Below are 25,101 nucleotides of genomic sequence, written 5' to 3'. Positions count from 1 at the left end.
AAGATAGTTTCATAAGATAGATTAACTTTATCAAACATTTTATATTGTATAATATGAACATGATGACCAAAATGTTAGAAACTCATTGAAATAAAAATTATTTCCCTTTGTCATTTTAAATTTATCAAAAAGATGAAAGAAGAAGCTAAAGGATATAAAGACATGAGGAATAGGTTGCCATAGGGAAAAGGATGATGCCCTATAAATTTGTAAGTTATGCAATTTAACTTCTAGGCAGCTTTTCTCTTGCCAATTTTGGCTCATATGATGCGTGATGGAATAACTGCCAGTCGTTTTAAAGAACTGCAGGAACCAGAGTGTATTATTGTAGCACCAACTCGAGAGTTGATCAATCAGATCTATTTGGAAGCCAGAAAATTTTCTTTTGGGTAAGTACATCTGGAATGCCACTCACAAACAAGTTTTTCTTTAGAGAATTATTGTATTTATTTTGGGAAGAACTCAGTATATGAATAAGAATGCAGTCCTACAATTTAATTTGGTGTTACTTGACTGAAGTTGACTTTTTCATAATCTTGTTTATAGAATCTATTTTTAAAAATGCTTATTAAAAATTAGATGATGATAGAAGTAGAACGATAAGACAGTGGACATATTCATGTGTTTTCTGGTAGTTTTTAAGTATATGTTTAAAAATGAGTTTATGGTGTTCCTAATAATTTTCTATTATTTTCTATTCCTAATAATTTTCCATGTGTTAATGTTTCTTTAACACATAACTTTGTAAAATGGATAACTGCTTATTTAACAATCAGACCTAATTTTTAATGACTGTAAGATTGTCCATGTGTTTGTATTTTATTTCTCTATTTGGGAGATTTAAGTTGTTTCTAATTTGGGGCTACTATAAATAAAAGCAGTTCTTGCTTTAATGAACAGCTTGCTTATAAACTTTTTCTACTTTTATGTTTTAAGTATTTTATTAGAGTAGATTTTTAATAGATTTAATGTTAAAGAATATGAAGTTATTTTAAAGCTTGCATTCTACCAGCAGTATTTGAAAATGCTAACTTCACTATACACTTTGCCACTATTTGGTATTATATTAGTTATCTGTTGCTGCTTACCTTAAAACCTAGTTGCTCAAAACAATACATATTATTATCATACAGTTTCTGAAGGATAGGAATTGAGGAACAGTTTAGCTGGGTGTTTCTGGCTTGGCATCTCATGAGGTTGCAGACAAGATGTCATTTAGAATTACAGTCATGTGGCTTTATTGGATCTGTCTGTAAGAATGGTCATCTCTAGGAAATGACAGCTGGCTTCACTTAGATTGAAGGGTCAGTGAGAAAGAGCAAGGAGGAGGTTTCTGTGACTTTTGTAAGATAGTTGCAGTCACTTTTGCTGTATTCTGCTCATTACTAAGCAGGTCACTAAGTCTAGCTCATACTCAGGACTGTATAATTTGCGAGAACTAGCCCAAAATGAAAATACAAGGTTCTTTGTTAAAAAATTATGATGAATTTTAAAGCAGCAAATAGAATATTAAACCAGGCTCAGGTCTTTTTTAAGCATAGGACTCTGTATGACTGCACAGGTTGTATACCTATGAAGCCAGCCTTGCACACATCTTTGGAGGAAGGGAGTTAGGATCTATATTTAAAGGAAGGTGTATTGAAGACTTTGTGTACGTATTTTAAAATCACTACAACTGTCTTCATGTTTTCATTTATTTGGTTATTGAGAGGTTGAACTCCTTTTTGAATGCTTTGTACATTTTCCCTGTGAATTATCCATTTGTTGTCTACCCATTTATCTGTTGGTATATTAGTGTTTTTCTGTATAATTCTTTAGAGCTTTCTATCTAGGACCTTCATCTTTTATTTTGTATAAATCAGTTAATTTGAAATTAGAGGAGAAAAATTAAAATTCTTTTAATGTTAAGCTTGACAGATCTTTTGTAAGAAGTAGATGTACATTGCTTATATCAGTGTTTTATTTCTTAGCCCCATGTACTGTGTTGCTCTTCGAGCTTTTAAATCAAGTAAAAGATAAAAGTTTTTTTTTTTAAACAATAATGATATTTCAGATAATATGTATACGCAAAATTGTATTAGTATGTGGATATTTGTTGGAACATTTTTGTGGCAAAAAACTGAGAAGTATTTAACTATCTTTAATCCTTCTCTTCAAAGTTTGCACACTATTACCAGTTTTATGTGAAATAGTATAGAAAGAGCTGGTGCACATGTATGCACTTTAATTTTCCTCTCAACAAATCTTAGCATACTAAGCTTGGTTGCCACCCTTTTTAAAAAAATGGTATATGTTGGAGCTAACATTTACCATAGAACTGTACTCCTCTTTATAGATGCTCAGTTCTTTTGTAAGGAAGGCCTATAATTCTGTTTTTTATTGTTAGACAGTTAGATAGTTTTTAGTCTTTCGATACTAAAAATCATGTTAGCAGTGAATATATTACACAGTCATCTTTACCCATTTGTGGGGACATATCTGAGGGAAAATCCTATATATGAATTTATTGGGAAAAATAAGTTTTAAAGTTTTAATAGAGACTAAAATTGTGAAAGGGATTGTATCAGTTTATCCCCCTGAGTGCCAGTTTCCCTACACTGGCTTAACATGGCATTATCACACTTGAGGGAAGATTTTGTTAGACTTCATTTGTTTTGCTTTTTTGCTTTTAAAAGTAATATTGAGCTTAAAGTGTTTAAAAACCATTTGTATTTTTTTTTTTTTATTTTATTTATTTATTTTTTTTTAATTTTATTTTATTTTTAAACTTTACATAACTGTATTAGATTTGCCAAATATCAACGTTTGTTCATGTGGTTGGCCTGTTGCGTGGGTGTTGGTTGTGTTTATCATTGTTTTTGAAGAGGTCTATCAGACAAGTTGCAAATTTTTTTTTACTGCAGCTTTTGAACTTTCTGGGAAGAATTGTAAAAGAAATGTTGAATGTATTAGCTCTTTCTTTATGGATTTCATTTTACATCTCATTAAAAACAAATGACTAATTTTCAAGCAACTAGAAAATGACATTTATTTTTCTTGTCCATAGGACTTGTGTAAGAGCAGTTGTCACATACGGGGGAACCCAGTTGGGGCACTCAATTCGACAAATAGTACAAGGCTGTAATATATTATGTGCTACTCCTGGGAGACTGATGGATATCATCGGCAAAGAAAAGGTAGGCTCTAGCTGGATAACATAGTTGTGAGATTGACTAGTAATTGTTTTGTTTGGGAAAGAGAGAAACTTGTGTAAATATATGTGTGTTCATTACAGTACCATTTGTATATTAGGCTCCCAACTGATTCCTTGAATGCTTTCTTATATAAATCTTAATACAAATAGGTAAATAGTATTTTCCATTTTATACTTGGGAAAACAAACTTTTAGTGAGATTATGTAATTTATTTTAATCTCTAAATTAGTTCTAGTAAGTGATAGGGTTAGAATCTGGATCTGATTCCAGAATCCATATCCTAGACCCACTACTCTGGGAGAAAAATGAAATCAATGCTTTTTTCTAGTTTCATATATGTCTTGAGGAAATCATTTTTTTTTCCTGGAAGAAAACCTTTGTGGCATCAGTAATTTTGTCTCCTGTTTTAAGTGTGAGAGTGATATTATCCAGGATTGTTAAGTTTCTGTCTTTGGAGAGAGATTTTAGGGCTATTTATTTTCAATATTCATATACCACATCATCACATCTCTATATCAGTATTTTCAGTTCACTTTCATGACCCTGCTTTGCTTTTTAAAGACTGTTCTCTAAAGGGATTATTAAAAATATGCTCTTTCTGCAGAAAGGAATTTTTCTTTACTTATTAAGAATATCCAGAGAAATTCACCTTGATTTCCCACCTTGTTTCCCATCTTCCATGGGGTAACAAAATCACTTGTTTTCTTTTTGCAAATACGTGCTTCTGTTTTTAGCACTAAGTATTCATGATAGGTAAGAAAAGTTTCCCAGTTGTTCCTGAGTGATTAGAGAATCAGGGATTTATTAAGGGTTTAAAGGAGTTAGAAATAAATTTGTCAGTTATAGGCCATTTGATAATGTCATGCTATTAAGAAATTTTATTTCTTACATTGAATAGCCTGACTTTATCAGATAATGTAGTCTAGATATGTGCTGTCTAATACAGTAGTCACTAGCTACATGTGGATATTTACATTTTAACTGATATAAAATTAAAAATTTGTTCTTCAGGCATGCTAACTACATTTCAAGTGCTTAATAGCTGCATATGGCTACTGGCTAATAGTGAAGATATTGAATTTTTAAGTAATTACAGAAAGCTCTATTGTGTAATACTGATCTAAATGTTTTGGTTTTTTTCAGTTTTATGAAATGTTTTATAACAAAAGACAAAATTGAGAACTGAAATGAACACTAATACTATTACCTAACCATAACAGTGGTCTCATCATTGTATGCATTGATTTCTAATCTTCATCTTTGAGAATATATTAATAGTTAGACTTGATGAGAATATTTTCATTTAATATATCAACTACTATACTAATTAGTATGCATTCTTTGCTCTAACCCTTGAAAATATCCTAAAAGATTGGTCTCAGACAAGTCAAATACTTAGTTTTGGATGAAGCTGATCGCATGCTGGATATGGGTTTTGGACCAGAGATGAAAAAGTTAATTTCCTGCCCAGGAATGCCATCAAAAGAACAGCGTCAGACCCTTATGTTCAGTGCAACTTTTCCAGAAGAAATTCAAAGGTAAATTTTTTCTTCCTAGAAGCAGCTGCTATGTACTAAAATGCTTTTACAGCGGGAGAACCAATGTGAATATCTTATTCCTGAGAGATTTACTTTTTTAAAAAATTTAGGATTATAACATAGATAGTTTAAAAGTATTTCTAAAATGTTTACTATATTTTCCCTTGTTTCTTACTTTAATTGCTGGCTTTGCATTAGCATCGCATTTTATTAGAGTGTATGTGGTTGTGTGAGAGAGAAAAGGAGAGCACGTAGCACCTAGCTAGGATTTAGTAAGTGCTTACTAAATAAAAATATTTTTATGGTGGTGCCCCCTCTTCAACCCCAAATTATAGAACTTAGGGGAATTGCACTTGTGTTAGGAAATTTATGTACTAATGGTTGGCAGATATTTGAGTATCATAAATACACTGTGTGGTCTGTGAGTTCAGAGGTTAACATGACATACTCCTGCTAGAATGGTGACTCTTCTTTCTGCCTGCTAATCCCTTGGCAACAGGGAACCTGAAGTACCCATACAGCAGCTCTAGCTTAAACAGTTTAGTAAAACTCCTGTTTTCTCTGGTGGAACTGTTAAGGGAAGTCGCTCAGTCGTGTCTGACTCTTTGCGACCCCATGGACTGTAGCCTACCAGGCTTCTCCATCCATGGGATTTTCCAGGCAAGGGTACTGTAGTGGGTTGCCATTTCCTTCTCCAGGGGATATTCCTGACCCAGGAATTGAACCCTGGTCTCCTGCATTGCAGGCAGACAGACGCTTTACCCTCTGAGCCACCAGGGAAGCCCCTTTGGGAACCAAGACCTCCAATACTTGTAGTCGGTGCAGTAAGCACAATTTCCCGTGTGGGTCACTGGGAGTGATGGTAAATGGGCCACTCTAGCTTGGATCCCTTGGTTCCCAGACCCATATACTGCATAAAGATCTTTGGTTCCTACTGAATGATTGCTTTACTATCTGCTTTTAAATGTTACAAATTGCCTGTTATTCCATCTGAAGTCCATTTTTTGCATTCTACATATTCCCTGAACCATATCCTTGGCTTGCATTTCTACCTGTATGTTCTCCCAAATTTATTACCTGTAATTTTTTGATTGAAGTATAGTTGACTTACAATATTATATTACTTTCAAATGTACAACTTAGTAATTTAATATTTTATAGAATATATTCCATACAAAGTTATAAAATGTTAAGTATGTTCCTTATGCTGTACATCCTGTCTTTGTAACTTAATTATTTTATACCTAGCAGTTTGTAACTCAATCCTCTTCACCTCTTTTACTACTCTCCTGGCCCCCTCCCTTTTGGTGACCATTGGTTTATTCTCAATATCTGAGTCTGTTTGTTTTGTTATATTTGTTCCTTTGTTTTATTTTTTAGATTCCACTTATAAGTGAAAATGTACAGTATTTGCTTTTTTCTGACTTCTTTTACTAAATATAATTACCTCCAGATTCATCCATGTTATTGAAGATGGCAAAATTTCATTATTTTCTATGGCTGAGTAATATTCCATTGTGTGTGTGTGTGTACCACATCTTCTTTATCCATTCATTTGTTGATGGAAACTTAGCTTGTTTTCATATCTTGTCTATTGTAAATAATGCTACTATGAACATTGGGATACATGTATCTTTTCATTTTAGTGATTTCATTTTCTTCAGATATTTACTCAATTGCTTCCTATGGTAGTTTTATTTTTGAATTTTTTGAAAAATGCCCATTCTGTTTTCTCTAGTGGCTGTACCAGTTTACACTCTCACCATCGGTGCATGTGGGTTCTCTTTTCTCCACCTCTTGCCAGCCGTTGTTATTTCTTGTCTTTTTGATAATAGCCATTCTGACAGATGTGCAGTGATATCTCATAGTAGTTTTGATTTGCCTTTCCCTGATGATTAGTGTTACTGAGCACCTTTTCATGTGCCTATTGGCCATCTGTATGTCTTCTTTGGGAAAATGTCTATTCAGGACCTCTGCCCATTTAAAAAAATTGGGTTGTTTGTCTTACACTATGAAAGAAATCATGAAGAAACCCAAAGACAGTGTACTGATTGGAAGAAGATATTTGTAAACAATATGTTCAATGAGGGGTTAATATTCAAAATACATGAAGAACTTGTATAAGTTAATATCAAAAAACAAACAGCCTGATTATTACCTGTATGCTTAATCTCTCTCCTCGGCTTCAGACTTTGAGATTTAACTCTTCAGGATTATTTTTCCTCTTATATGAATTACCAGTAACTCATGTTCATCAGGTACAAAATTGAACCTCTTCTTCAGCTCCTTCTTTTTTTCTTTCCAGTTTTCCTTGTTGGCATCAAGGTCTTTCAAAACCAAAGTCGTTTGAAGCATGTTGATTTCTCCCTCATATTCCTTTAACTCTACCCTTCAAAAGTATTCAGCTTGGCAGTTATCTCTATAATATTGCAAATTTGTTAGTTTCTTCTCTATTTACCACCTTATTTTAGGTCCTTTTAAGTTCCCCTCTGCTCATTGATAGTAGCTTTCTAATATGTCTGTAGTTTGACTTTTGGGCTGTTAAAATTGCAAAACTAAGTCTCATCTTTATCGCCATTTATTTAAAATAAATTCTTCCATGTCTTTCCATTTCCACAGACTAACCAACTTTTAAATGGTTTTATACGTGACAATTTTTGCCTCATTTGCCACTTTATTCCTTGGAATGATGTTTTTCTGGCTTATTTAGAGTATTTCCTATTGGCTGCTGCTGCTGCTAAGTCTCTTCAGTCGTGTCCGACTCTGTGCAACCCCATAGACGGCAGCCCAGCAGGCCCCACCATCCCTGGGATTCTCCAGGCAAGAACACTAGAGGGGGTTGCCATTTCCTCCTCCAATGCATGAAAGTGAAAAGTGAAAGTGAAGTCGCTCAGTCGTGTCCGACTCTTAGTGACCCCATGGACTGCAGCCTACCAGGCTCTTCCATCCATGGGATTTTTGGCTACGCAAGCCAAATTCTGTTTCTCTTCATTATTTAATCCTTATTTCTTCTTTCCTTCTGCATAGAGTGCTTTTCCTTAGTCATCACTATTTCATGTTCTTGTTTGCTTTTTCCTTAGATCAAGCTTTAAACTTGAAGACTCTTAATAGACATCATTTCATCCATTTCCTGCCAGTCTTATAAAGGAACCCTCTATCTTGTGAAAGAAACTATTTAGAACACTTTTCAGTTTTCTTGTAACATAGTAAGGTTCAATCAGTGTTAACTGTTGTAGCACTAGCTTACTATAGTAAAGCATTAAATAATTAAAATATGTAAATATTAAACTAAAAAAATTTTTTAAATTATAGTAATTGCTTTTTATAGCTATATTTATGCTGAGCAACACAGGCAGAGATCATCATGTTCATCTTTATACACACAGTACCTTATACCACATAGGCCAGGTACTGTGTGTATATATTTTAATACACATATATATGTATATATTTTAATATATATACTCAGTATATATATTAATATATATACTCAGTATATATTTTCATGAGTGTAAAAGATGATTGATAAGAATTTTAGATAAAGTCAAGGTTTGTGCCTGGATGAAAGGGTTCTTGACTCTAGTAGTAGTATATGAACAAGATGTTTTTCTTTTATGGTAAGAGAGCAGATGAAGGAAAAGAAGCAGCAGTGATTTATTAAGATTTTAGATATGTGGAGTTTGAACTATTTTCTTGATATGCTAGGAAGTGACTAGAAAGTAAGAGATTGCTATGTAGGAGAAAGAAGGACTGCTCCATGACCTCTTTTTTCCTCCCAAACTTGCTCTGTAATTGGCAGTTCCCCTTCTCCCCACCCCATGTTTCTGTGACCTAAAGCAGGGCTTCTTCATTATATGTTGTCCGTGAGTTGTGTGTGTGTCAGGATGCTGATACCCTCAAACTTTGGGGAGATCATCTGCAGCTTGGTGTGGCCTAGCCCCTAGTCTGTTCACCTGGTCTAATTTTTTTCACCAGTTATGCTCTACAGATATTATAATTTTCTTTGTTTGTCATGATGTGAAAAGCATTGACTTAAGATCTGGTTTGCTCAGAATATTATAGTTCATTTGGAGTATACTAATTTAACAGCTCATATTTTCAGGAACCAACTCTTATAAATAACATATATGAAGGCATTGAATGAAGAACAGAATTTTTGCTGTAGGTTTGCATTTTAATCTTTAATTAAAAAATTCCTGCTTGTTGTAGTCTGATGGTTTAGCATACTTTTGTTGTATACACATTTGATATAGTTTCGTGTGGTCAGGGCTCCACTTGAAATTACTTACCCATCATTTGACACAGACTTTTTCATTTGTAATAAGTGTTTAGCAAAATGCTAACATTTTACAATGATACTTGAAAGTAATTCTTGGATGATGTAATATCTACCATCTCTTATTATGACTGTTATAATCTGGCTTATAAATGTTATAATCTGGCTTATAAATGTTGAAGTAACACTTGCAGGAATTCAGTGAATATTATTAGTATTAATGGAAGAGAATAAGTTAAGGAATACTCTTTTTTCTTTCAAGGTTGGCTGGGGAGTTTTTAAAGGCGAATTATTTGTTTGTTGCTGTTGGACAAGTGGGTGGAGCATGTAGAGATGTTCAGCAGACCATTCTTCAAGTTGGCCAGTACTCAAAAAGAGAAAAACTTGTTGAAATTCTACGAAACATAGGTATCTTATGTTGATTGTCTTTTGTCATGATTTTGATTTTTACAAAAATTACTTTTAGAAAAGACTTTAAGCATTATTTGGCATGAGTTAAATAAGTTTTCACTGTTTCTTCTTCCTCTAAAATTCTTTTTCTTATGATTTGATTTTCTGGTAAATTATATAGCAGTATAGTTGTTTTTCCTCCATAAATGTTAAAAAAAATAGGAAGAGTTTGAGACTTTAACAATGCTTGACCAAAAACTATTCCAGCAGAAATATATATGTTCTTGTTTTAGAAAATAGAAAGGATTAGTAACATATCTTTACCTCAAGCTCTATTTACTCCACTAAAAGTAAGATCTTTGTTGTATTTCTAATTCCCAGTTTTTGCTCTCTAAGGCTTCCTGTATTCATATATTCAAAGAATTTTGGAGCTAGAAGGGACTTTAACGGTCTAATTCTATTCCTTACAATGTTAATGAGAAACTCTATCCCTCCCTTCAAAAAAGCTAGTTTTTATGGAAAGTTGTATTTCTTTGTTTGATTGAGATAGCTTTAGTTTATGCCTAGAAATAAAATTTTATAATATGGCCATTGTAATATTTTTTTGTTGCCTCACAGGCTAAATATATCATATGGATCCTTTCTCCTCATCCTCCATTTTAAGTGTCTGTTTCAGTTTGAAGTCAGTGTTAGGAATGGGGAATAAAAAGGCAAGAAGCTGTCTAATTTCCAACAATAAGAAGAAGTTGATTTAGAAATGCTTTTAAAAGGCTTCTAGTCTTCAATTTTTTCTGAGTTTTATATAAAAAAACTTTAAAAACCAAATATTCATCTTGAGTTTGAGAAATGTTATTAGTTTTACTTCATGATCTGTTTCATAGCATGTACTATTGCATGCAAAATAAAAATAATAATTGTTGTGGGCCATATACTATTCTGATTGTTTTACATGTGTCCACTCATTTAATTCTCAAAACAACCTTCTGAGGGTGGGGTTTGTTACCCTCATTTTAAGGTTGAGGGCACTGAAATACAGAGATGTCAAATAACTTGCCCAGTATAAATTGAAGTTCCAGATGCAACAGGAGATAAGTAATATATGGTTTTGCTGAAGTTAGAGCACATTTCTAGGATAGTTATCTTAAGACTTTTTATATATGAATTTATGGAATGAAGTTTGAGAATAATTCTGCTGAAGATAGTGTTTCAAAAGTTCTGGTTTCCCTTTGGGAAACCTTTGACGTCAGCATGTAAGCACTGTTGGTATACTTCTGTATTAATTGAAAGGTTAAATGTTTTGTAGTTCATAATTTATTATTCTTGGTTTCTTTTTGCTTTGCATAGAAATGTTATGCTGTATATCATATTTTACATATTTTTATTCATATAAATTTATCTCTTTTTCTAATCATTAACTTAAATCTGGTAGCTTTCCTCTTCTACTTTTAAAATGTATAGGTTTCATTATTTCATAGTAGTATACCAACTGCCTTTTTCATAATTTTAAATGAACAGGTGTCAAAGATTTTATTGAGCTCATTAATTACAAAGGGAACTAGTAAGATGTTATAGCCAGTTCAGAGGAGAATTCAAAGAACACATTTATGTGTAGGATATCAGGAAGACTAAGATGAATTTATAAATAGATGCAAAATTAATCAATATCCACAAAGTGTAATAATCTGTTACATTTGAGGGAAGATTTTCATTTGTATTTTTATCGATAAGAATCATTTGCATTGCTCTCAGGTGCAGTAGAGGTATAAAACCGAGGTAGTAAAAGGTACAGACAACCTTGAAGGGTATGCTAGTCAGTATCAGCTTTGCTCATTTCAGAGTCTTCAACAGTTTCTGACAACCTGTATTCCCACATAGCCACAATAATCTCAGATTATTCTTGATCACAAGAAAGGCTGGTCTCATTATGTTTGGCCTATTTTCATAGGTTCAGCAAGACTGTTCCATAACAAAGGCCTCTTCAAGTTTGTTTCACAAATCTAGAGCTGTACAATATTGAACAACTATGAAAGTCACAAAATTAACTTCTAGATAGTTTTCATAATAAATCTGAGATTGAAGTTGTAAAGATCTCTGAAGAATAGGAAACTAAGTCTAAGATACTTTTCATATATCATTTACAGTACCTAGAAATTTAAGTGAATTCCTCTCTTCTAAATTTCCCCAGATTTTTAATGTAATTGATTCTTGTTTCATTGAATCTGTCAGCAGATTCCATCTGCTTTTGGACTATAAACAGTTCTAGAAATTATCCTCAATCCAGTGATCTTTGCAAGTTGTCAAAATGTCAGTTTCCAGCCTTCTATCTTGAGGTATCAATAGTTTGAAGTGCCTGAAACAGTCCTTTTCCCACAAGACTTGGAGTCTGTTCTTCTTCATTGATGATAGAAATTATCTGGTTTATAGAAAGTCTTTGGACAAGCATCAAAACAAAACAGAAACTGTCTGTAGTTGACAGAGAACGATTGTGGTTATTAGTGATCGTTGTTAAATACGAAAAATCTGATGAAGGCTGAAAATGAGAATAAATCTACAAACAAATTTGGTTGTATGGAGCAGTGTACCTCCAAGCCTCTGAAATATACAGAAAACCTGTTTAGAGTTCTTTCATAAGTATCTTGGTCAGTGTTTCTCCTGAAGTTTAAAAAAAATATTATGAACAGCAAGAGAATTTACATAATTCTAGGGACTTCTCATAAAGTAAACAGTTTTGAAATGTGTGAATAACATTTTACCTATGCATTTCAACCTAGGGAAAGCTTAATGTCTTCTGATACAACAGTTCTTACCACACAACTCCTAAAAGTAATAACATTCTATACAAGCTTAATTATTTTTAGCCTCTCTTTTATTTTATATGGTAAAATAAAAAGCCTGCCTTTTCCCTGGGGTTCTCTGAGAAATCTCAGAAGTAGTTTAGGTGGATTTCTTCTAAATTTATCAGTTCAGTTCAATCGTTCAGTCATGTCCTACTCTTTGTGACCCCATGAACCACAGCATGCCAGGCCTCCCTGTCCATCACCAACTTCCATAGTCCACCCAAACTCATGTCCATTGAGTTGGTGATGCCATCCAACCATTTCATCCTCTGTCGTCCCCTTCTCCTCTTGCCCTCAATCTTTCCGAGCATCAGGGTCTTTTCCAGTGACTCACCTCTTCACATCAGGTGGCCAAAGTATTGGAGTTTCAGCTTCAACATTAGTCCTTCCAGTGAACACCCATGACTGATCTCCTTTAGGATGGACTGGTTAGATCTCCTTGCAGTCCCAGGGACTCTCAAGAGTCTTCTCCAACACCACAGTTCAAAAGCATCAATTCTTTCAGCCAGTCTTTGTCTTTTGGTTGGGGCATTCAACCCATTTACGTTTAAGGTAATTACTGATGAATGGATACAAAAACAAGACCCCTACATATGTTGTCTACAAGAGACCCACCTCAAAACAGGGGACACATACAGACTGAAAGTGAAGGGCTGGAAAAAGATTTTCCATGCACATAGGGACCAAAAGAAAGCAGGAGTAGCAATACTCATATCAGATAAAATAGACTTTAAAACAAAGACTGTGAAAAGAGACAAAGATGGTCACTACATAATGATCAAAGGATCAATCCAAGAAGAAGATATAACAATTATAAATATATATGCACCCAACATGGGAGCACCGCAGTATGTAAGACAAATGCTAACAAGTATGAAAGGAGAAATTAACAATAACACAATAATAGTGGGAGACTTTAATACCCCACTCTTACCTATGGATAGATCAACTAAACAGAAAATTAACAAGGAACCACAAACTTTAAATGATACAATAGACCAGTTAGACCTAATTGATATCTATAGGACATTTCATCCCAAAACAATGAATTTCACCTTTTTCTCAAGCGCACATGGAACCTTCTCCAGGATAGATCACATCCTGGGCCATAAAGCTAGTCTTGGTAAATTCAAAAAAATTGAAATCATTCCAAGCATCTTTTCTGACCACAATGCAGTAAGCTTAGATCTCAATTACAAGAGAAAAACTATTAAAAATTCCAACATATGGAGGCTGAACAACACGCTGCTGAATAACCAACAAATCACAGAAGAAATCAAAAAAGAAATCAAAATTTGCATAGAAATGAATGAAAATGAAAACACAACAACCCAAAACCTGTGGGACACGGTAAAAGCAGTCCTAAGGGGAAAGTTCATAGCAATACAGGCACACCTCAAGAAACAAGAAAAAAGTCAAATAAATAACCTAACTCTACACCTAAAGCAACTAGAAAAGGAAGAAATGAAGAACCCCAGGGTTAGTAGAAGGAAAGAAATCTTAAAACTTAGAGCAGAAATAAATGCAAAAGAAACAAAAGAGATCATAGCAAAAATCAACAAAACCAAAAGCTGGTTTTTTGAAAGGATAAATAAAATTAACAAACCATTAGCCAGACTCATCAAGAAACAAAGGGAGAAAAATCAAATCAATAAAATTAGAAATGAAAATGGAGAGATCACAACAGACAACACAGAAATACAAAGGATCATAAGAGACTACTATCAACAATTATATGCCAATAAAATGGACAACGTGGAAGAAATGGACAAATTCTTAGAAAAGTACAACTTTCCAAAACTTGATCAGGAAGAAATAGAAAATCTTAACAGACCCATCACAAGCACGGAAATTGAAACTGTAATCAAAAATCTTCCAGCAAACAAAAGCCCAGGTCCAGACGGTTTCACAGCTGAATTCTACCAAAAATTTAGAGAAGAGCTAACACCTATCCTGCTCAAACTCTTCCAGAAAATTGCAGAGGATGGTAAACTTCCAAACTCATTCTATGAGGCCACCATCACCCTAATACCAAAACCTGACAAAGATCCCACAAAAAAAGAAAACTACAGGCCAATATCACTGATGAACATAGATGCAAAAATCCTTAACAAAATTCTAGCAATCAGAATCCAACAACACATTAAAAAGATCATACACCATAACCAAGTGGGCTTTATCCCAGGGATGCAAGGATTCTTCAATATCCGCAAATCAATCAATGTAATACACCACATTAACAAATTGAAAAATAAAAACCATATGGTTATCTCAATAGATGCAGAGAAAGCCTTTGACAAAATTCAACATCCATTTATGATAAAAACTCTCCAGAAAGCAGGAATAGAAGGAACATACCTCAACATAATCAAAGCTATATATGACAAGCCCACAGCACACATTATCCTCAATGGTGAAAAATTGAAAGCATTTCCTCTAAAGACAGGAACAAGACAAGGGTGCCCACTTTCACCATTACTATTCAACATAGTTTTGGAAGTTTTGGCCACAGCAATCAGAGCAGAAAAAGAAATAAAAGGAATCCAAATTGGAAAAGAAGAAGTAAAACTCTCACTGTTTGCAGATGACATGATCCTCTACATAGAAAACCCTAAAGACTCCACCAGAAAATTACTAGAACTAATCAATGACTATAGTAAAGTTGCAGGATATAAAATCAACACACAGAAATCCCTTGCATTCCTATACACTAATAATGAGAAAACAGAAAGAGAAATTAAGGAAACAATTTCATTCACCATTGCAACAGAAAGAATAAAATACTTAGGAATATATCTACCTAAAGAAACTAAAGACCTATATATAGAAAACTATAAAACACTGGTGAAAGAAATCAAAGAGGACACTAACAGATGGAGAAATATACCATGTTCATGGATCGGAAGAATCAATATAGTGAAAATGAGTATACTACCCAAAGCAATCTATAGATTCAATGCAATCAAGCTACCAACAGCATTCTTCACAGAGCTAGAACAAATAATTTCACAATTTGTATGGAAATACAAAAAACCTCGAATAGCCAAAGCGATCTTGAGAAAGAAGAATGGAACTGGAGGAATCAACCTACCTGACTTCAGGCTCTACTACAAAGCCACAGTCATCAAGACAGTATGGTACTGGCACAAAGACAGAAATATAGATCAATGGAACAAAATAGAAAGCCCAGAGATAAATCCACGCACATATGGACACCTTATCTTTGACAAAGGAGGCAAGAATATACAATGGATTAAAGACAATCTCTTTAACAAGTGGTGCTGGGAAATCTGGTCAACCACTTGTAAAAGAATGAAACTAGAACACTTTCTAACACCATACACAAAAATAAACTCAAAATGGATTAAAGATCTAAACGTAAGACCAGAAACTATAAAACTCCTAGAGGAGAACATAGGCAAAACACTCTCTGACATACATCACAGCAGGATCCTCTATGACCCTCCTCCCAGAATATTGGAAATAAAAGCAAAAATAAACAAATGGGACCTAATTAACCTTAAAAGCTTCTGCACATCAAAGGAAACTATTAGCAAGGTGAAAAGACAGCCTTCAGAATGGGAGAAGATAATAGCAAATGAAGCAACTGACAAACAACTAATCTTGAGAATATACAAGCAACTCCTACAGCTCAACTCCAGAAAAATAAATGACCCAATCAAAAAATGGGCCAAAGAACTAAATAGACATTTCTCCAAAGAAGACATACAGATGGCTTACAAACACATGAAAAGATGCTCAACATCACTCATTATCAGAGAAATGCAAATCAAAACCACTATGAGGTACCATTTCACACCAGTCAGAATGGCTGCGATCCAAAAGTCTACAAGGAATAAATGCTGGAGAGGGTGTGGAGAAAAGGCAACCCTCTTCCACTGTTGGTGGGAATGCAAACTAGTACAGCGACTATGGAGAAGAGTGTGGAGATTCCTTAAAAAACTGGAAGTAGAACTGCCTTATGATCCAGCAATCCCACTGCTGGGCATACACACTGAGGAAACCAGAAGGGAAAGAGACACGTGTACCCCAATGTTCATCGCAGCACTGTTTATAATAGCCAGGACATGGAAGCAACCTAGATGTCCATCAGCAGATGAATGGATAAGAAAGCTGTGGTACATATACACAATGGAGTATTACTCAGCCATTAAAAAGAATACATTTGAATCAGTTCTAATGAGGTGGATGAAACTGGAGCCTATTATACAGAGTGAAGTAAGCCAGAAAGAAAAACACCAATACAGTATACTAACGCATATATATGGAATTTAGAAAGATGGTAACAATAACCCTGTGTATGAGACAGCAAAAGAGACACTGATGTATAGAACAGTCTTATGGACTCTGTGAGAGAGGGAGAGGGTGGGAAGATTTGGGAGAATGGCATTGAAACATGTAAAATATCATGTATGAAACGAGTTGCCAGTCCAGGTTCGATGCACGATACTGGATGCTTGGGGCTGGTGCACTGGGACGACCCAGAGGGATGGAATGGGGAGGGAGGAGGGAGGAGGGTTCAGGATGGGGAACACATGTATATCTGTGGCGGATTCATTTTGATATTTGGCAAAACTAATACAATTATGTAAAGTTTAAAAAAAATAAAACATCTTTGAATCTAAAAAAAAACAAACAAAACAAAAGCATCAATTCTTCGGCACTCAGCTTTCTTTATAGTCCAACTCTCACGTCCATATATGACCACTGGAAAAACCATAGCCTTGACTAGATGGACCTTTGTTGACAAAGTAATGTCTCTGCTTTTTAATATGTTGTCTAGGTTGGTCATAACTTTCCTTCCAAGGAGTAACCATCTTTTAAATTCATGGCTGCAATCACCATCTGCAGTGATTTTGGAGCCCAGAAAAATAAAGTCAGCCACTGCTTCTACTGTTTCCCCATCTATTTGCCACAAAGTGATGGGACCAGATGCCATGATCTTCATTTTCTGAATGTTGAGCTTTAAGCCAACTTTTTCATTCTCACTTTCATCAAGAGGCTCTTTAGTTCCTCTTCGCTTTCTGCCATAAGGGTGGTGTCATCTGCATATCTGAGGTTATTGATATTTCTCCCAGAAATCTTGAACCCAGCTTGTGCTTCCTCTAGCCCAGCATTTCTCATGATGTACTCTGCATATAAGTTAAATAAACAGGGTGACAATATACAGCCTTGATGTACTCCTTTTCCTATTTGGAACCAGTCTGTTGTTCCATGTCCAGTTCTAACTGTTGCTTCCTGACCTGCATATAGGTTTCTCAAGAGGCAGGTCACGTGGTCTGGTATTCCCATCTCTTTCAGAATTTTCCACAGTTTATTGTGATCCACACAGTCAAAGGCTTTGGCATAGTCAATAAAGCAGAAATAGATGTTTTTCTGGAACTCTTTTGCTTTTTCCATGATCCAGCGGATGTTGGCAATTTGATCTCTGGTTCCTCTGCCTTTTCTAAAACCAGCTTGAACATCTGGAAGTTCATGGTTCACATATTGCTGAAGCCTGGCTTGGAGAATTTTGAGCATTACTTTGCTAGCACATGAGATGAGTGCAATTGTGCGGTAGTTTGAGCATTCTTTGGCATTGCCTTTCTTTGGGATTGGAAGGAAAACTGACATTTTCCAGTCCTGTGGCCACTGCTGAGTTTTCCAAATTTGCTGGCATATTGAGTACAGCACTTTCACAGCATCATCTTTCAGGATTTGAAATAGCTCAATTGGAATTCTATCACCTCCATTAGCTTTGCTCATAGTGATGCTTCCTAAGGCCCACTTGACTTCACATTCCAGGATGTCTGGCTCTAGGTAAGTGATCACACTATCGTGATTATCTTGGTCGTGAAGATCTTTTTTGTACAGTTCTTCTTTGTATTCTTGCCACCTCTTCTTAATATCTTCTGCTTCTGTTAGGTCTAAATTTATAGTCTGATCTTAAAAAAACAAAATCAAAAGTTGTCAGAAGAGAGTTGAACATTTTACTAGTGTAAGATTACTTAGTTTTTAGGTAGTAATTTAATTGAAGTGACAAAGCATTTAAAAATTAGAGTAGAAGGTAACGTGGTTATAAAGAGCAATAGATTTTTCATAAAGGTCTTTTTCTCTTTAAACAACCAAAGACATAATAAAGTCAAAAGTTTCTTTGCTATATAGGCTGATTATAAGGAAGAGAAAGAAGAACCTTTCATATTGTAAGTAAAGGCATTAAACAGTAAATCAGGGAATAGTTCCATGCTAATTGCTTGAATTTGTTAAAATTTTAACACATTTCATCCTTTTTTGTTGTTGGGGGCGTGGGGGGCTTTCCCAGTGGCTCAGTGGTACACAGGATACCTTCAATGTAGGATACGCAGGAGATGTGGGTTTAATCCCTAGGTCAGGTAGATGCCCCCTGGAGGAAGGCATGGCAGCCCACTCCAGTATTCTTGCCTGGAGAATCTCATGGATAGAGGAGCCTGGTGGGATTCACACTGAGGAACCAGGAAAAGATAAGATCAAGGCTTTAAGCTGCATAGTAATATTACGTACCTGACTATATTCAAATGAATCAGTTTTGGCATTGGGCATCTTGATGGATGATCTCCAAAACTGTTGAAAGATAATTTTTGACAAAATCATTACTCATTAATAAAATGACTATGTCTCAAGGATATAACTTATTCATTACTGTAGGAATCAGTCATTCTCTTGATTTCCTACCTGATTTTCTGATATCTGAGATTAAATATCACCTCTAAAACCTTCCTTTTTTGCAGTCCTACTATCTCACTTAGGAAATTCCATTCAGTATCTTGCCTGGAGAATTCCAGGCACAGAGGAGCCTAGTGGGCTATAGTCCATGGGGTCACAAAGAATCAATCGGACATGACTGAGCGACTAACACTCATTCCAGTTGTTCAGACACAAAAATATGAGGCATCTTTGATTTCTTTCTCCAGTGTACATATCTGATCTGTCAGCAGAGTCCTCTTGTTTCTGTCTAGCATCAAACTATATCAGAACCCATCAGTTGCTAAGTTAAAACAAAGATCAGATCTACTTCTTGCCTCCAAACCCAATGGCTTCCCTCCTCAAAGTAAAGATCTTTCAGTGGATTTCAGGGCACTTCATGAAATGGCTTCCATCATCCCTCTCCAAATCCTACTGCCCTCCATTGCTCACCCTATTCTAGCTGCACTTTGCTCATTACTCATCCCCACACGTACCAGACATGGTTCTACCTCATTGCCTTTGTTCTTGATGTTCCCTCTGCCTAGAATGTAAAAACCAGATGGGGACCTCTTTTATGGTTGGTTTGTTTGTGAGCACATAAAGAACACCTATACCTTAGAACCTTTATATTTGTTCTTACCTCTGACCTATAATGCTGTTTCCTCAGATATCTGAATGGTTCACTTGTTTAGTAATATCTGTCCTCAGATGTCATCTAATTGGAGAAGGTGCATAAACCCATTTGGCCCTTTATTCTGCTAAATTTTTTTCTTTTTTAGACTTAATGCATCATATTTGTTATTTACCTCTCCACATTAAGTGTAGGTGCTTTGTTTTATTTGCTGTGTTTTCAGTATCTAGAATAGATACTGGCATCTACTGGGTGCTAAATGTTTGTTGAATAAATGGAGACAGCTGATAGGGACATGGGAGAGTGGGATTACGAAAAGTAACACCGTGTTACTTCTATTCAGGCTATAGATTATTATCTTTCCTCTCTAACATTTTATAGAAAATTTCTTGGTGTGGAAGAGTCTTTGGCTCATGCTTGTATTTAAACCAATTAACAGAGCTAACAAGTAAATATTCTTTAATGTGTTAAGACCCTGAGATAATATCTTATCTATCTATCTATCTATATAAAAGATACTTTGGGGATTAAGGGGTTTGAATTGAGATAATGTTGAAACATAGAATATTGTAGAATTTGTCAGCCCTGGGTTGAATGCAATTATTATGAATGCCTCTGGCAGTCAAGGTAGAATAATAGATTCTATAACCATGGGAAGAACAAAGGAATTTATTTATAGAGAGGGAAATGAAGGGCCCAAGCCAAATTTGGAACTGCTAAGAGTTGGCAGGTAGATATCATTTATCTTTCTCTAAGTCTCTACTTATTGGTTGGCCTGTGAAGGCAAAGGGCAAGCGGTTGTTTTTCTTCTTTTTTTAGTCATAAAGTAGGAAAAAGTCCTTGTTTCTCTATCTTTGACATTTATCCACTCAGGAAATATTTGAATTGCTCTTACCTATCAGGCCTGAGTTTAGGTGCTGGGAATACAGTGGTGAATAAGACAGTTTCCTACTCACCCTGTGCTTTTTTTTCTTTTCCTAATTTTGTAGTTTGAATGTTTCATTGTCTTGTAGGTGATGAAAGAACTATGGTCTTTGTTGAAACTAAGAAAAAAGCAGATTTTATTGCCACTTTTCTTTGTCAAGAAAAAATATCAACAACAAGTATTCATGGGTGAGTAGATTATTATGATTTCCTAGTAAGGAGGTAACTTCTATTTGTCATTTGTTAAGAAATGTTGGTGTATTTAACTAGTAAAAAATCCTGGAATTAGGATCTCAAGATCTAACTATTATTCTTCATCTTTAAGTTTTTATAAGAACCAAGTGGCTGGGATGGGTGAGTTAGAAGTATCTTAAGTTCCTCATCATGATTGTCAAGCGGTCTCACTTAGTCTCTCTAATCCTTAGATCTAGGTGCTTATTAAGCTAAATCTATCCAGTGCTTGATATTTTTTTCACTGGAGTCCTCAAAAATGTCATAGTAACACAACTTCATTGGCACTTTACTAGGAGATCTAAAATATTAATCAGTGATTATGTAGAATTCAGAGATTATACTTTAAAAAAATTAGGAATTTTTGAGAAAGCATTTGATCAACTAGTTGTGTATTTTTTGTCAAAACTAGAAACAGTTTATTAGTGGGTAAGATTTGATGTTTGTCGTATTTGAGTCTGTATTTTGGCTGTAGGTATTAGCTGTCACCTTCATCTGCAAATGGGGTTAATCGTCCTAACCTCAAAGTATTATTGTGAGAATTAAATGATGACTTACAAGAAATTAGTATAATACTTTGTATGTAAGAAGTAGACATTAATGTTAACTGTTGCTATTTTTTTTTTACTGTTATGCATTGAACTTATCCAAAAAGAAATCTATCCATTGAACTTTAATGGTTGTCTTTAATGATTTTCTTAAGGGCTGTTCTAATACATGCTTTGTTTTCTTTCAAGTGATCGTGAACAGAGAGAAAGAGAGCAAGCTCTTGGAGATTTCCGCTGTGGAAAGTGCCCCGTTCTTGTTGCTACTTCAGTAGCTGCCCGAGGGCTGGATATTGAAAATGTTCAGCATGTTATTAATTTTGATCTTCCTTCTACCATTGATGAATATGTTCATCGAATTGGGCGTACTGGTCGTTGTGGAAATACTGGCAGAGCTATTTCCTTTTTTGATCTGGAATCAGATAGCCAGTTAGCACAGCCTCTAGTGAAAGTGCTATCAGATGTAAGTTTTTAATTTTTAAAACTGAATGGATAGTGTTCTTACCTTGTCATTGAAAGCAGACATTTTATATGTATGGATTTTCAGTTCAGTTCAGTTGCTCAGTCGTGTCTGACTCTTTGCAACCCCATGGACTGCAGTATGCCAGGCTTCCCTGTCCATCACCAACTCCCAGAGCTTACTCGAACTCGTGTCCATCGAGTTGGTGATGCCATCCAACCATCTCATCCTCTGTCATCCCCTTCTCCTCCTGCCTTCAGTCTTTGCCAGCATCAGGGTCTTTTCCAGTGAGTCAGTTCTTTGCATCAGGTGGCCAGAGTATTGGAGCTTCAGCTTCAGCGTCAGTCCTTGCGATGAATATTCAGGACTAATTTCCTTTAGGGTTGACTGGTTTGATCTCCTTGCAGTCCAAGAGACTCAAGAGTCTTCTCTGACATCACAGTTCAAAAGCATCAATTCTTCAGCACTCAGTTTTCTTTAAAGTCCAACTCTCACATCCATACATGACTACTGAAGAAACCATAGCTTTGACCAGACAGATCTTTGGTGGCAAAATAATGTCTCTGGTTTTTAATATGCTGTCTAGGTTGGTCATAGCTTTTCTGCTTTTCTTCCAAGGAGCAAGCATCTTTTAATTTCATGGCTGTAGTCACCATCTGTAGTGATTTTGGAGCCCCCAAAAATAAAGTCTCTCACTGTTTCCATTGTTTCCCCATCTGTTTGCCCTGAATTGATGGGACCGGATGCCATGATCTTAGTTTTCTGAATGTTGAGCTTTAAGCCAACTTTTTCACTCTCTTCTTTCACTTTCATCAAGAGGCTCTTTAGTTCTTCGCTTTCTGCCATAAGGGTGGTGTCATCTGCATAGCTCAGGTTATTGATATTTCTCCAGGCAATCTTGATTCTACCTTGTGCTTCATCCAGCCCAGCATTTCGCATGATGTACTTTAAAATCCCATGGGTGGAGGAGCCTGGTAGGCTGCAGTCCATGGGGTCGCTAAGAGTCGGACACGACTGAGTGACTTCACTTTCACTTTTCACTTTCATGCATTGGAGGAAGAAATGGCAACCCACTCCAGTGTTCTTGCCTGGAGAATCCCAGGGACAGGGGAGCCTGGTGGGCTGCCGTCTATGGGGTTGCACAGAGTCGGACATGATTCAAGCAAGTTAGCAGCAGCAGCATATAAATTAAATAAGCAGGGTGACAATATACAGCCTTGACATACTCCTTTCCCTATTTGGAACCAGTCTGTTGTTCCATGTCCAGTTCTAACTGTTGCTTCTTGACCTGCATACAGATTTCTCAGGAGGCAGGTCAGGTGGTCTGATATTCCCATGTCTTGAAGGATTTTCCACAGTTTGTTGTGATCCACACAGTCAAAGCCTTTGGTGTAGTCAATAAAGCAGAAGTAGATGTTTTTCTGGAACTATCTTGCTTTTTGGAAGGAAAAGTAAACATGTGAATCTTTTGAGACTTTATGCATGTTGTTTATGAAGTTAATTTTTTTTAAGGCTCAACAGGATGTTCCTGCATGGTTAGAAGAAATTGCCTTTAGTACATATGGTCCTGGCTTCAGTGGTAATGCAAGAGGAAATGTGTTTGCATCAGTCGATACTAGAAAGGTTAGTTGAGGGGGAAAATTTAGAAATTGGCTTTTAGTTATTTGCTCTTTGTAAATGTTGGGCTTAATATTGTGAAGTAACTATAACAATAAGTTAAGCCATTATTTTCATGCCTGGAAGATTAATGTTTCTCTAAATATTTTATGTACATATATAGTTTTGGTCTTAAAGGGGAGGAATTTAAGATTTATGCTCAAACACCTTCTTTTCACATTTTAAATTCTAATTTGGGATCTTCTGAGATTTTGTAGTAATTATTTTTTGAATTCTGACCACATTATTAAGTAAGATAAAATAATAGCAGTGTGGTTGCATATCTTTTCTATTGTGTCAGTTTCTAGGCAACATAATTTTTATACAGAAACAATGGGCATACTGGTCATTAAGTATTACTGCTTATTCATTGAAGTGAAGAGCTTTGTTTTTCCAGTTGCCAAAACTATTGGCTTACATTTTTTATTTAAATATTCTGTGCAATTTAAACTTCCTAGGTTGATATGGACCTTTTTTCAAATGGATTGGATTCAGTGAGAATGAAATTTTTTGTTTGGGGAAGAAATGGTAGAAAGCTCGAGTCCTTGCTATCAGTCTAAGTAGTGTAACTTTAACGATGCATAAAATTAAATGTTTGTTTGTTTGTTTGTTTTTTAAGAATTACCACGGCAAGAGCTCTTTGAACACAGCAGGGTTTTCTTCATCACAAGCTCCTAATCCAGTAGATGATGAGTCATGGGATTAAAACAAAAACAACCTGCAAGTTTGTGGTACAGTTTTGATGCAGAGAAGAAAGTAGTTTTGATTTTTGATTTTTTAAAACAGAAGTATGAAACCTTGCATCTCCTATCCTTCTGTTCTTACTCCCACCCTTAAAAAAATCCTTACTGACTAGTTCTGTGAAATGCTAAAAGTTACAACGTTGCAGTTACTAATACAAATGGTGTTAACCAGAAAGATTAAAGCATTCTAAATGTCTTGCCTATTTCTATTGTATTCTTCAAGGTTTTAGACATATTTCATGTCTAAATGCCATGTCTTAGTATAGTGTTTATTGATCCCACAGCAAATAGGATTATAGGATACACTTTTGGTTAAAAATTATTGGGTTCTATTTTTACTTTAAAGGAGCCTTTAAACAATAGTGTGTCACTGAAATGTAATGACATGATTTTCATGATAGAAACAGTGAAAGCTTTTAAAAGCAGTTTTGATTTTATATCATCAGATATGTGATGAACATGCTTTAATGTTTGCAACGTGAATTCTGTACTCAATAATACAACTGTTTGTATTATATTTATAATATACAGACTTCTTAAAAATAAAGGATGAAACTCTTTCCCCCCTAAGTTTTCCAACAGCACTTTTAATTTTTCTTGTTACAGATTGTAGTTCTCAACTCTTGTATTTTGAAATTTTATTTGAGTCTTGTGAAACCAATGAAGTGAAAAGTCTTATATAAATTGAATATGTATAATATATATTAGTACACAGATGCAGTAATGAAAATCATTCTTTGAGCTCAAACTATATCAACAGAAACAGTGTTGTTCACTCTTGCCATAATTAACTTTTTGATATTTTATTATTGAGGGTGAAAACTTTTTTTCACTTACCATTACATATCTTAAACTTACTGTGTCTACGTGTACCCCGATGTTCATCGCAGCACTGTTTACAATAGCCAGGACATGGAAGCAACCTAGATGTCCATCGGCAGACGAATGGATAA

At 35.1% G+C, this 25,101-nt stretch overlaps 1 protein-coding gene across 5 annotated transcripts in view; it reads left to right on the top strand.

Annotated features, from left to right (window-relative positions):
- Positions 1 to 24,718, top strand: part of DDX4 (DEAD-box helicase 4) — a 69,342-nt gene extending 44,624 nt beyond the window's left edge. For all 5 annotated transcript variants that reach the window (XM_055554627.1, XM_055554629.1, XM_055554626.1 and 2 more), the window contains 8 exons: positions 235 to 389; positions 3,047 to 3,176; positions 4,566 to 4,732; positions 9,271 to 9,416; positions 20,603 to 20,702; positions 21,482 to 21,752; positions 23,262 to 23,372; positions 24,025 to 24,718. In XM_055554627.1, the coding sequence (XP_055410602.1) occupies positions 235 to 389; positions 3,047 to 3,176; positions 4,566 to 4,732; positions 9,271 to 9,416; positions 20,603 to 20,702; positions 21,482 to 21,752; positions 23,262 to 23,372; positions 24,025 to 24,111 (1,167 nt within the window). In that variant the 3' untranslated portion in view covers positions 24,112 to 24,718. The remainder of the gene's footprint in view (positions 1 to 234; positions 390 to 3,046; positions 3,177 to 4,565; positions 4,733 to 9,270; positions 9,417 to 20,602; positions 20,703 to 21,481; positions 21,753 to 23,261; positions 23,373 to 24,024) is intronic.
- The last annotated feature ends 383 nt before the right edge of the window (positions 24,719 to 25,101 follow it).

Source organism: Bubalus kerabau, chromosome 18 (assembly GCF_029407905.1).
Source record: "Bubalus kerabau isolate K-KA32 ecotype Philippines breed swamp buffalo chromosome 18, PCC_UOA_SB_1v2, whole genome shotgun sequence".
Lineage (NCBI taxonomy): Eukaryota > Metazoa > Chordata > Mammalia > Artiodactyla > Bovidae > Bubalus > Bubalus kerabau.
Note: the sequence above shows the minus strand (reverse complement) of the source record. Positions and strands in the feature narration are given on the sequence as shown.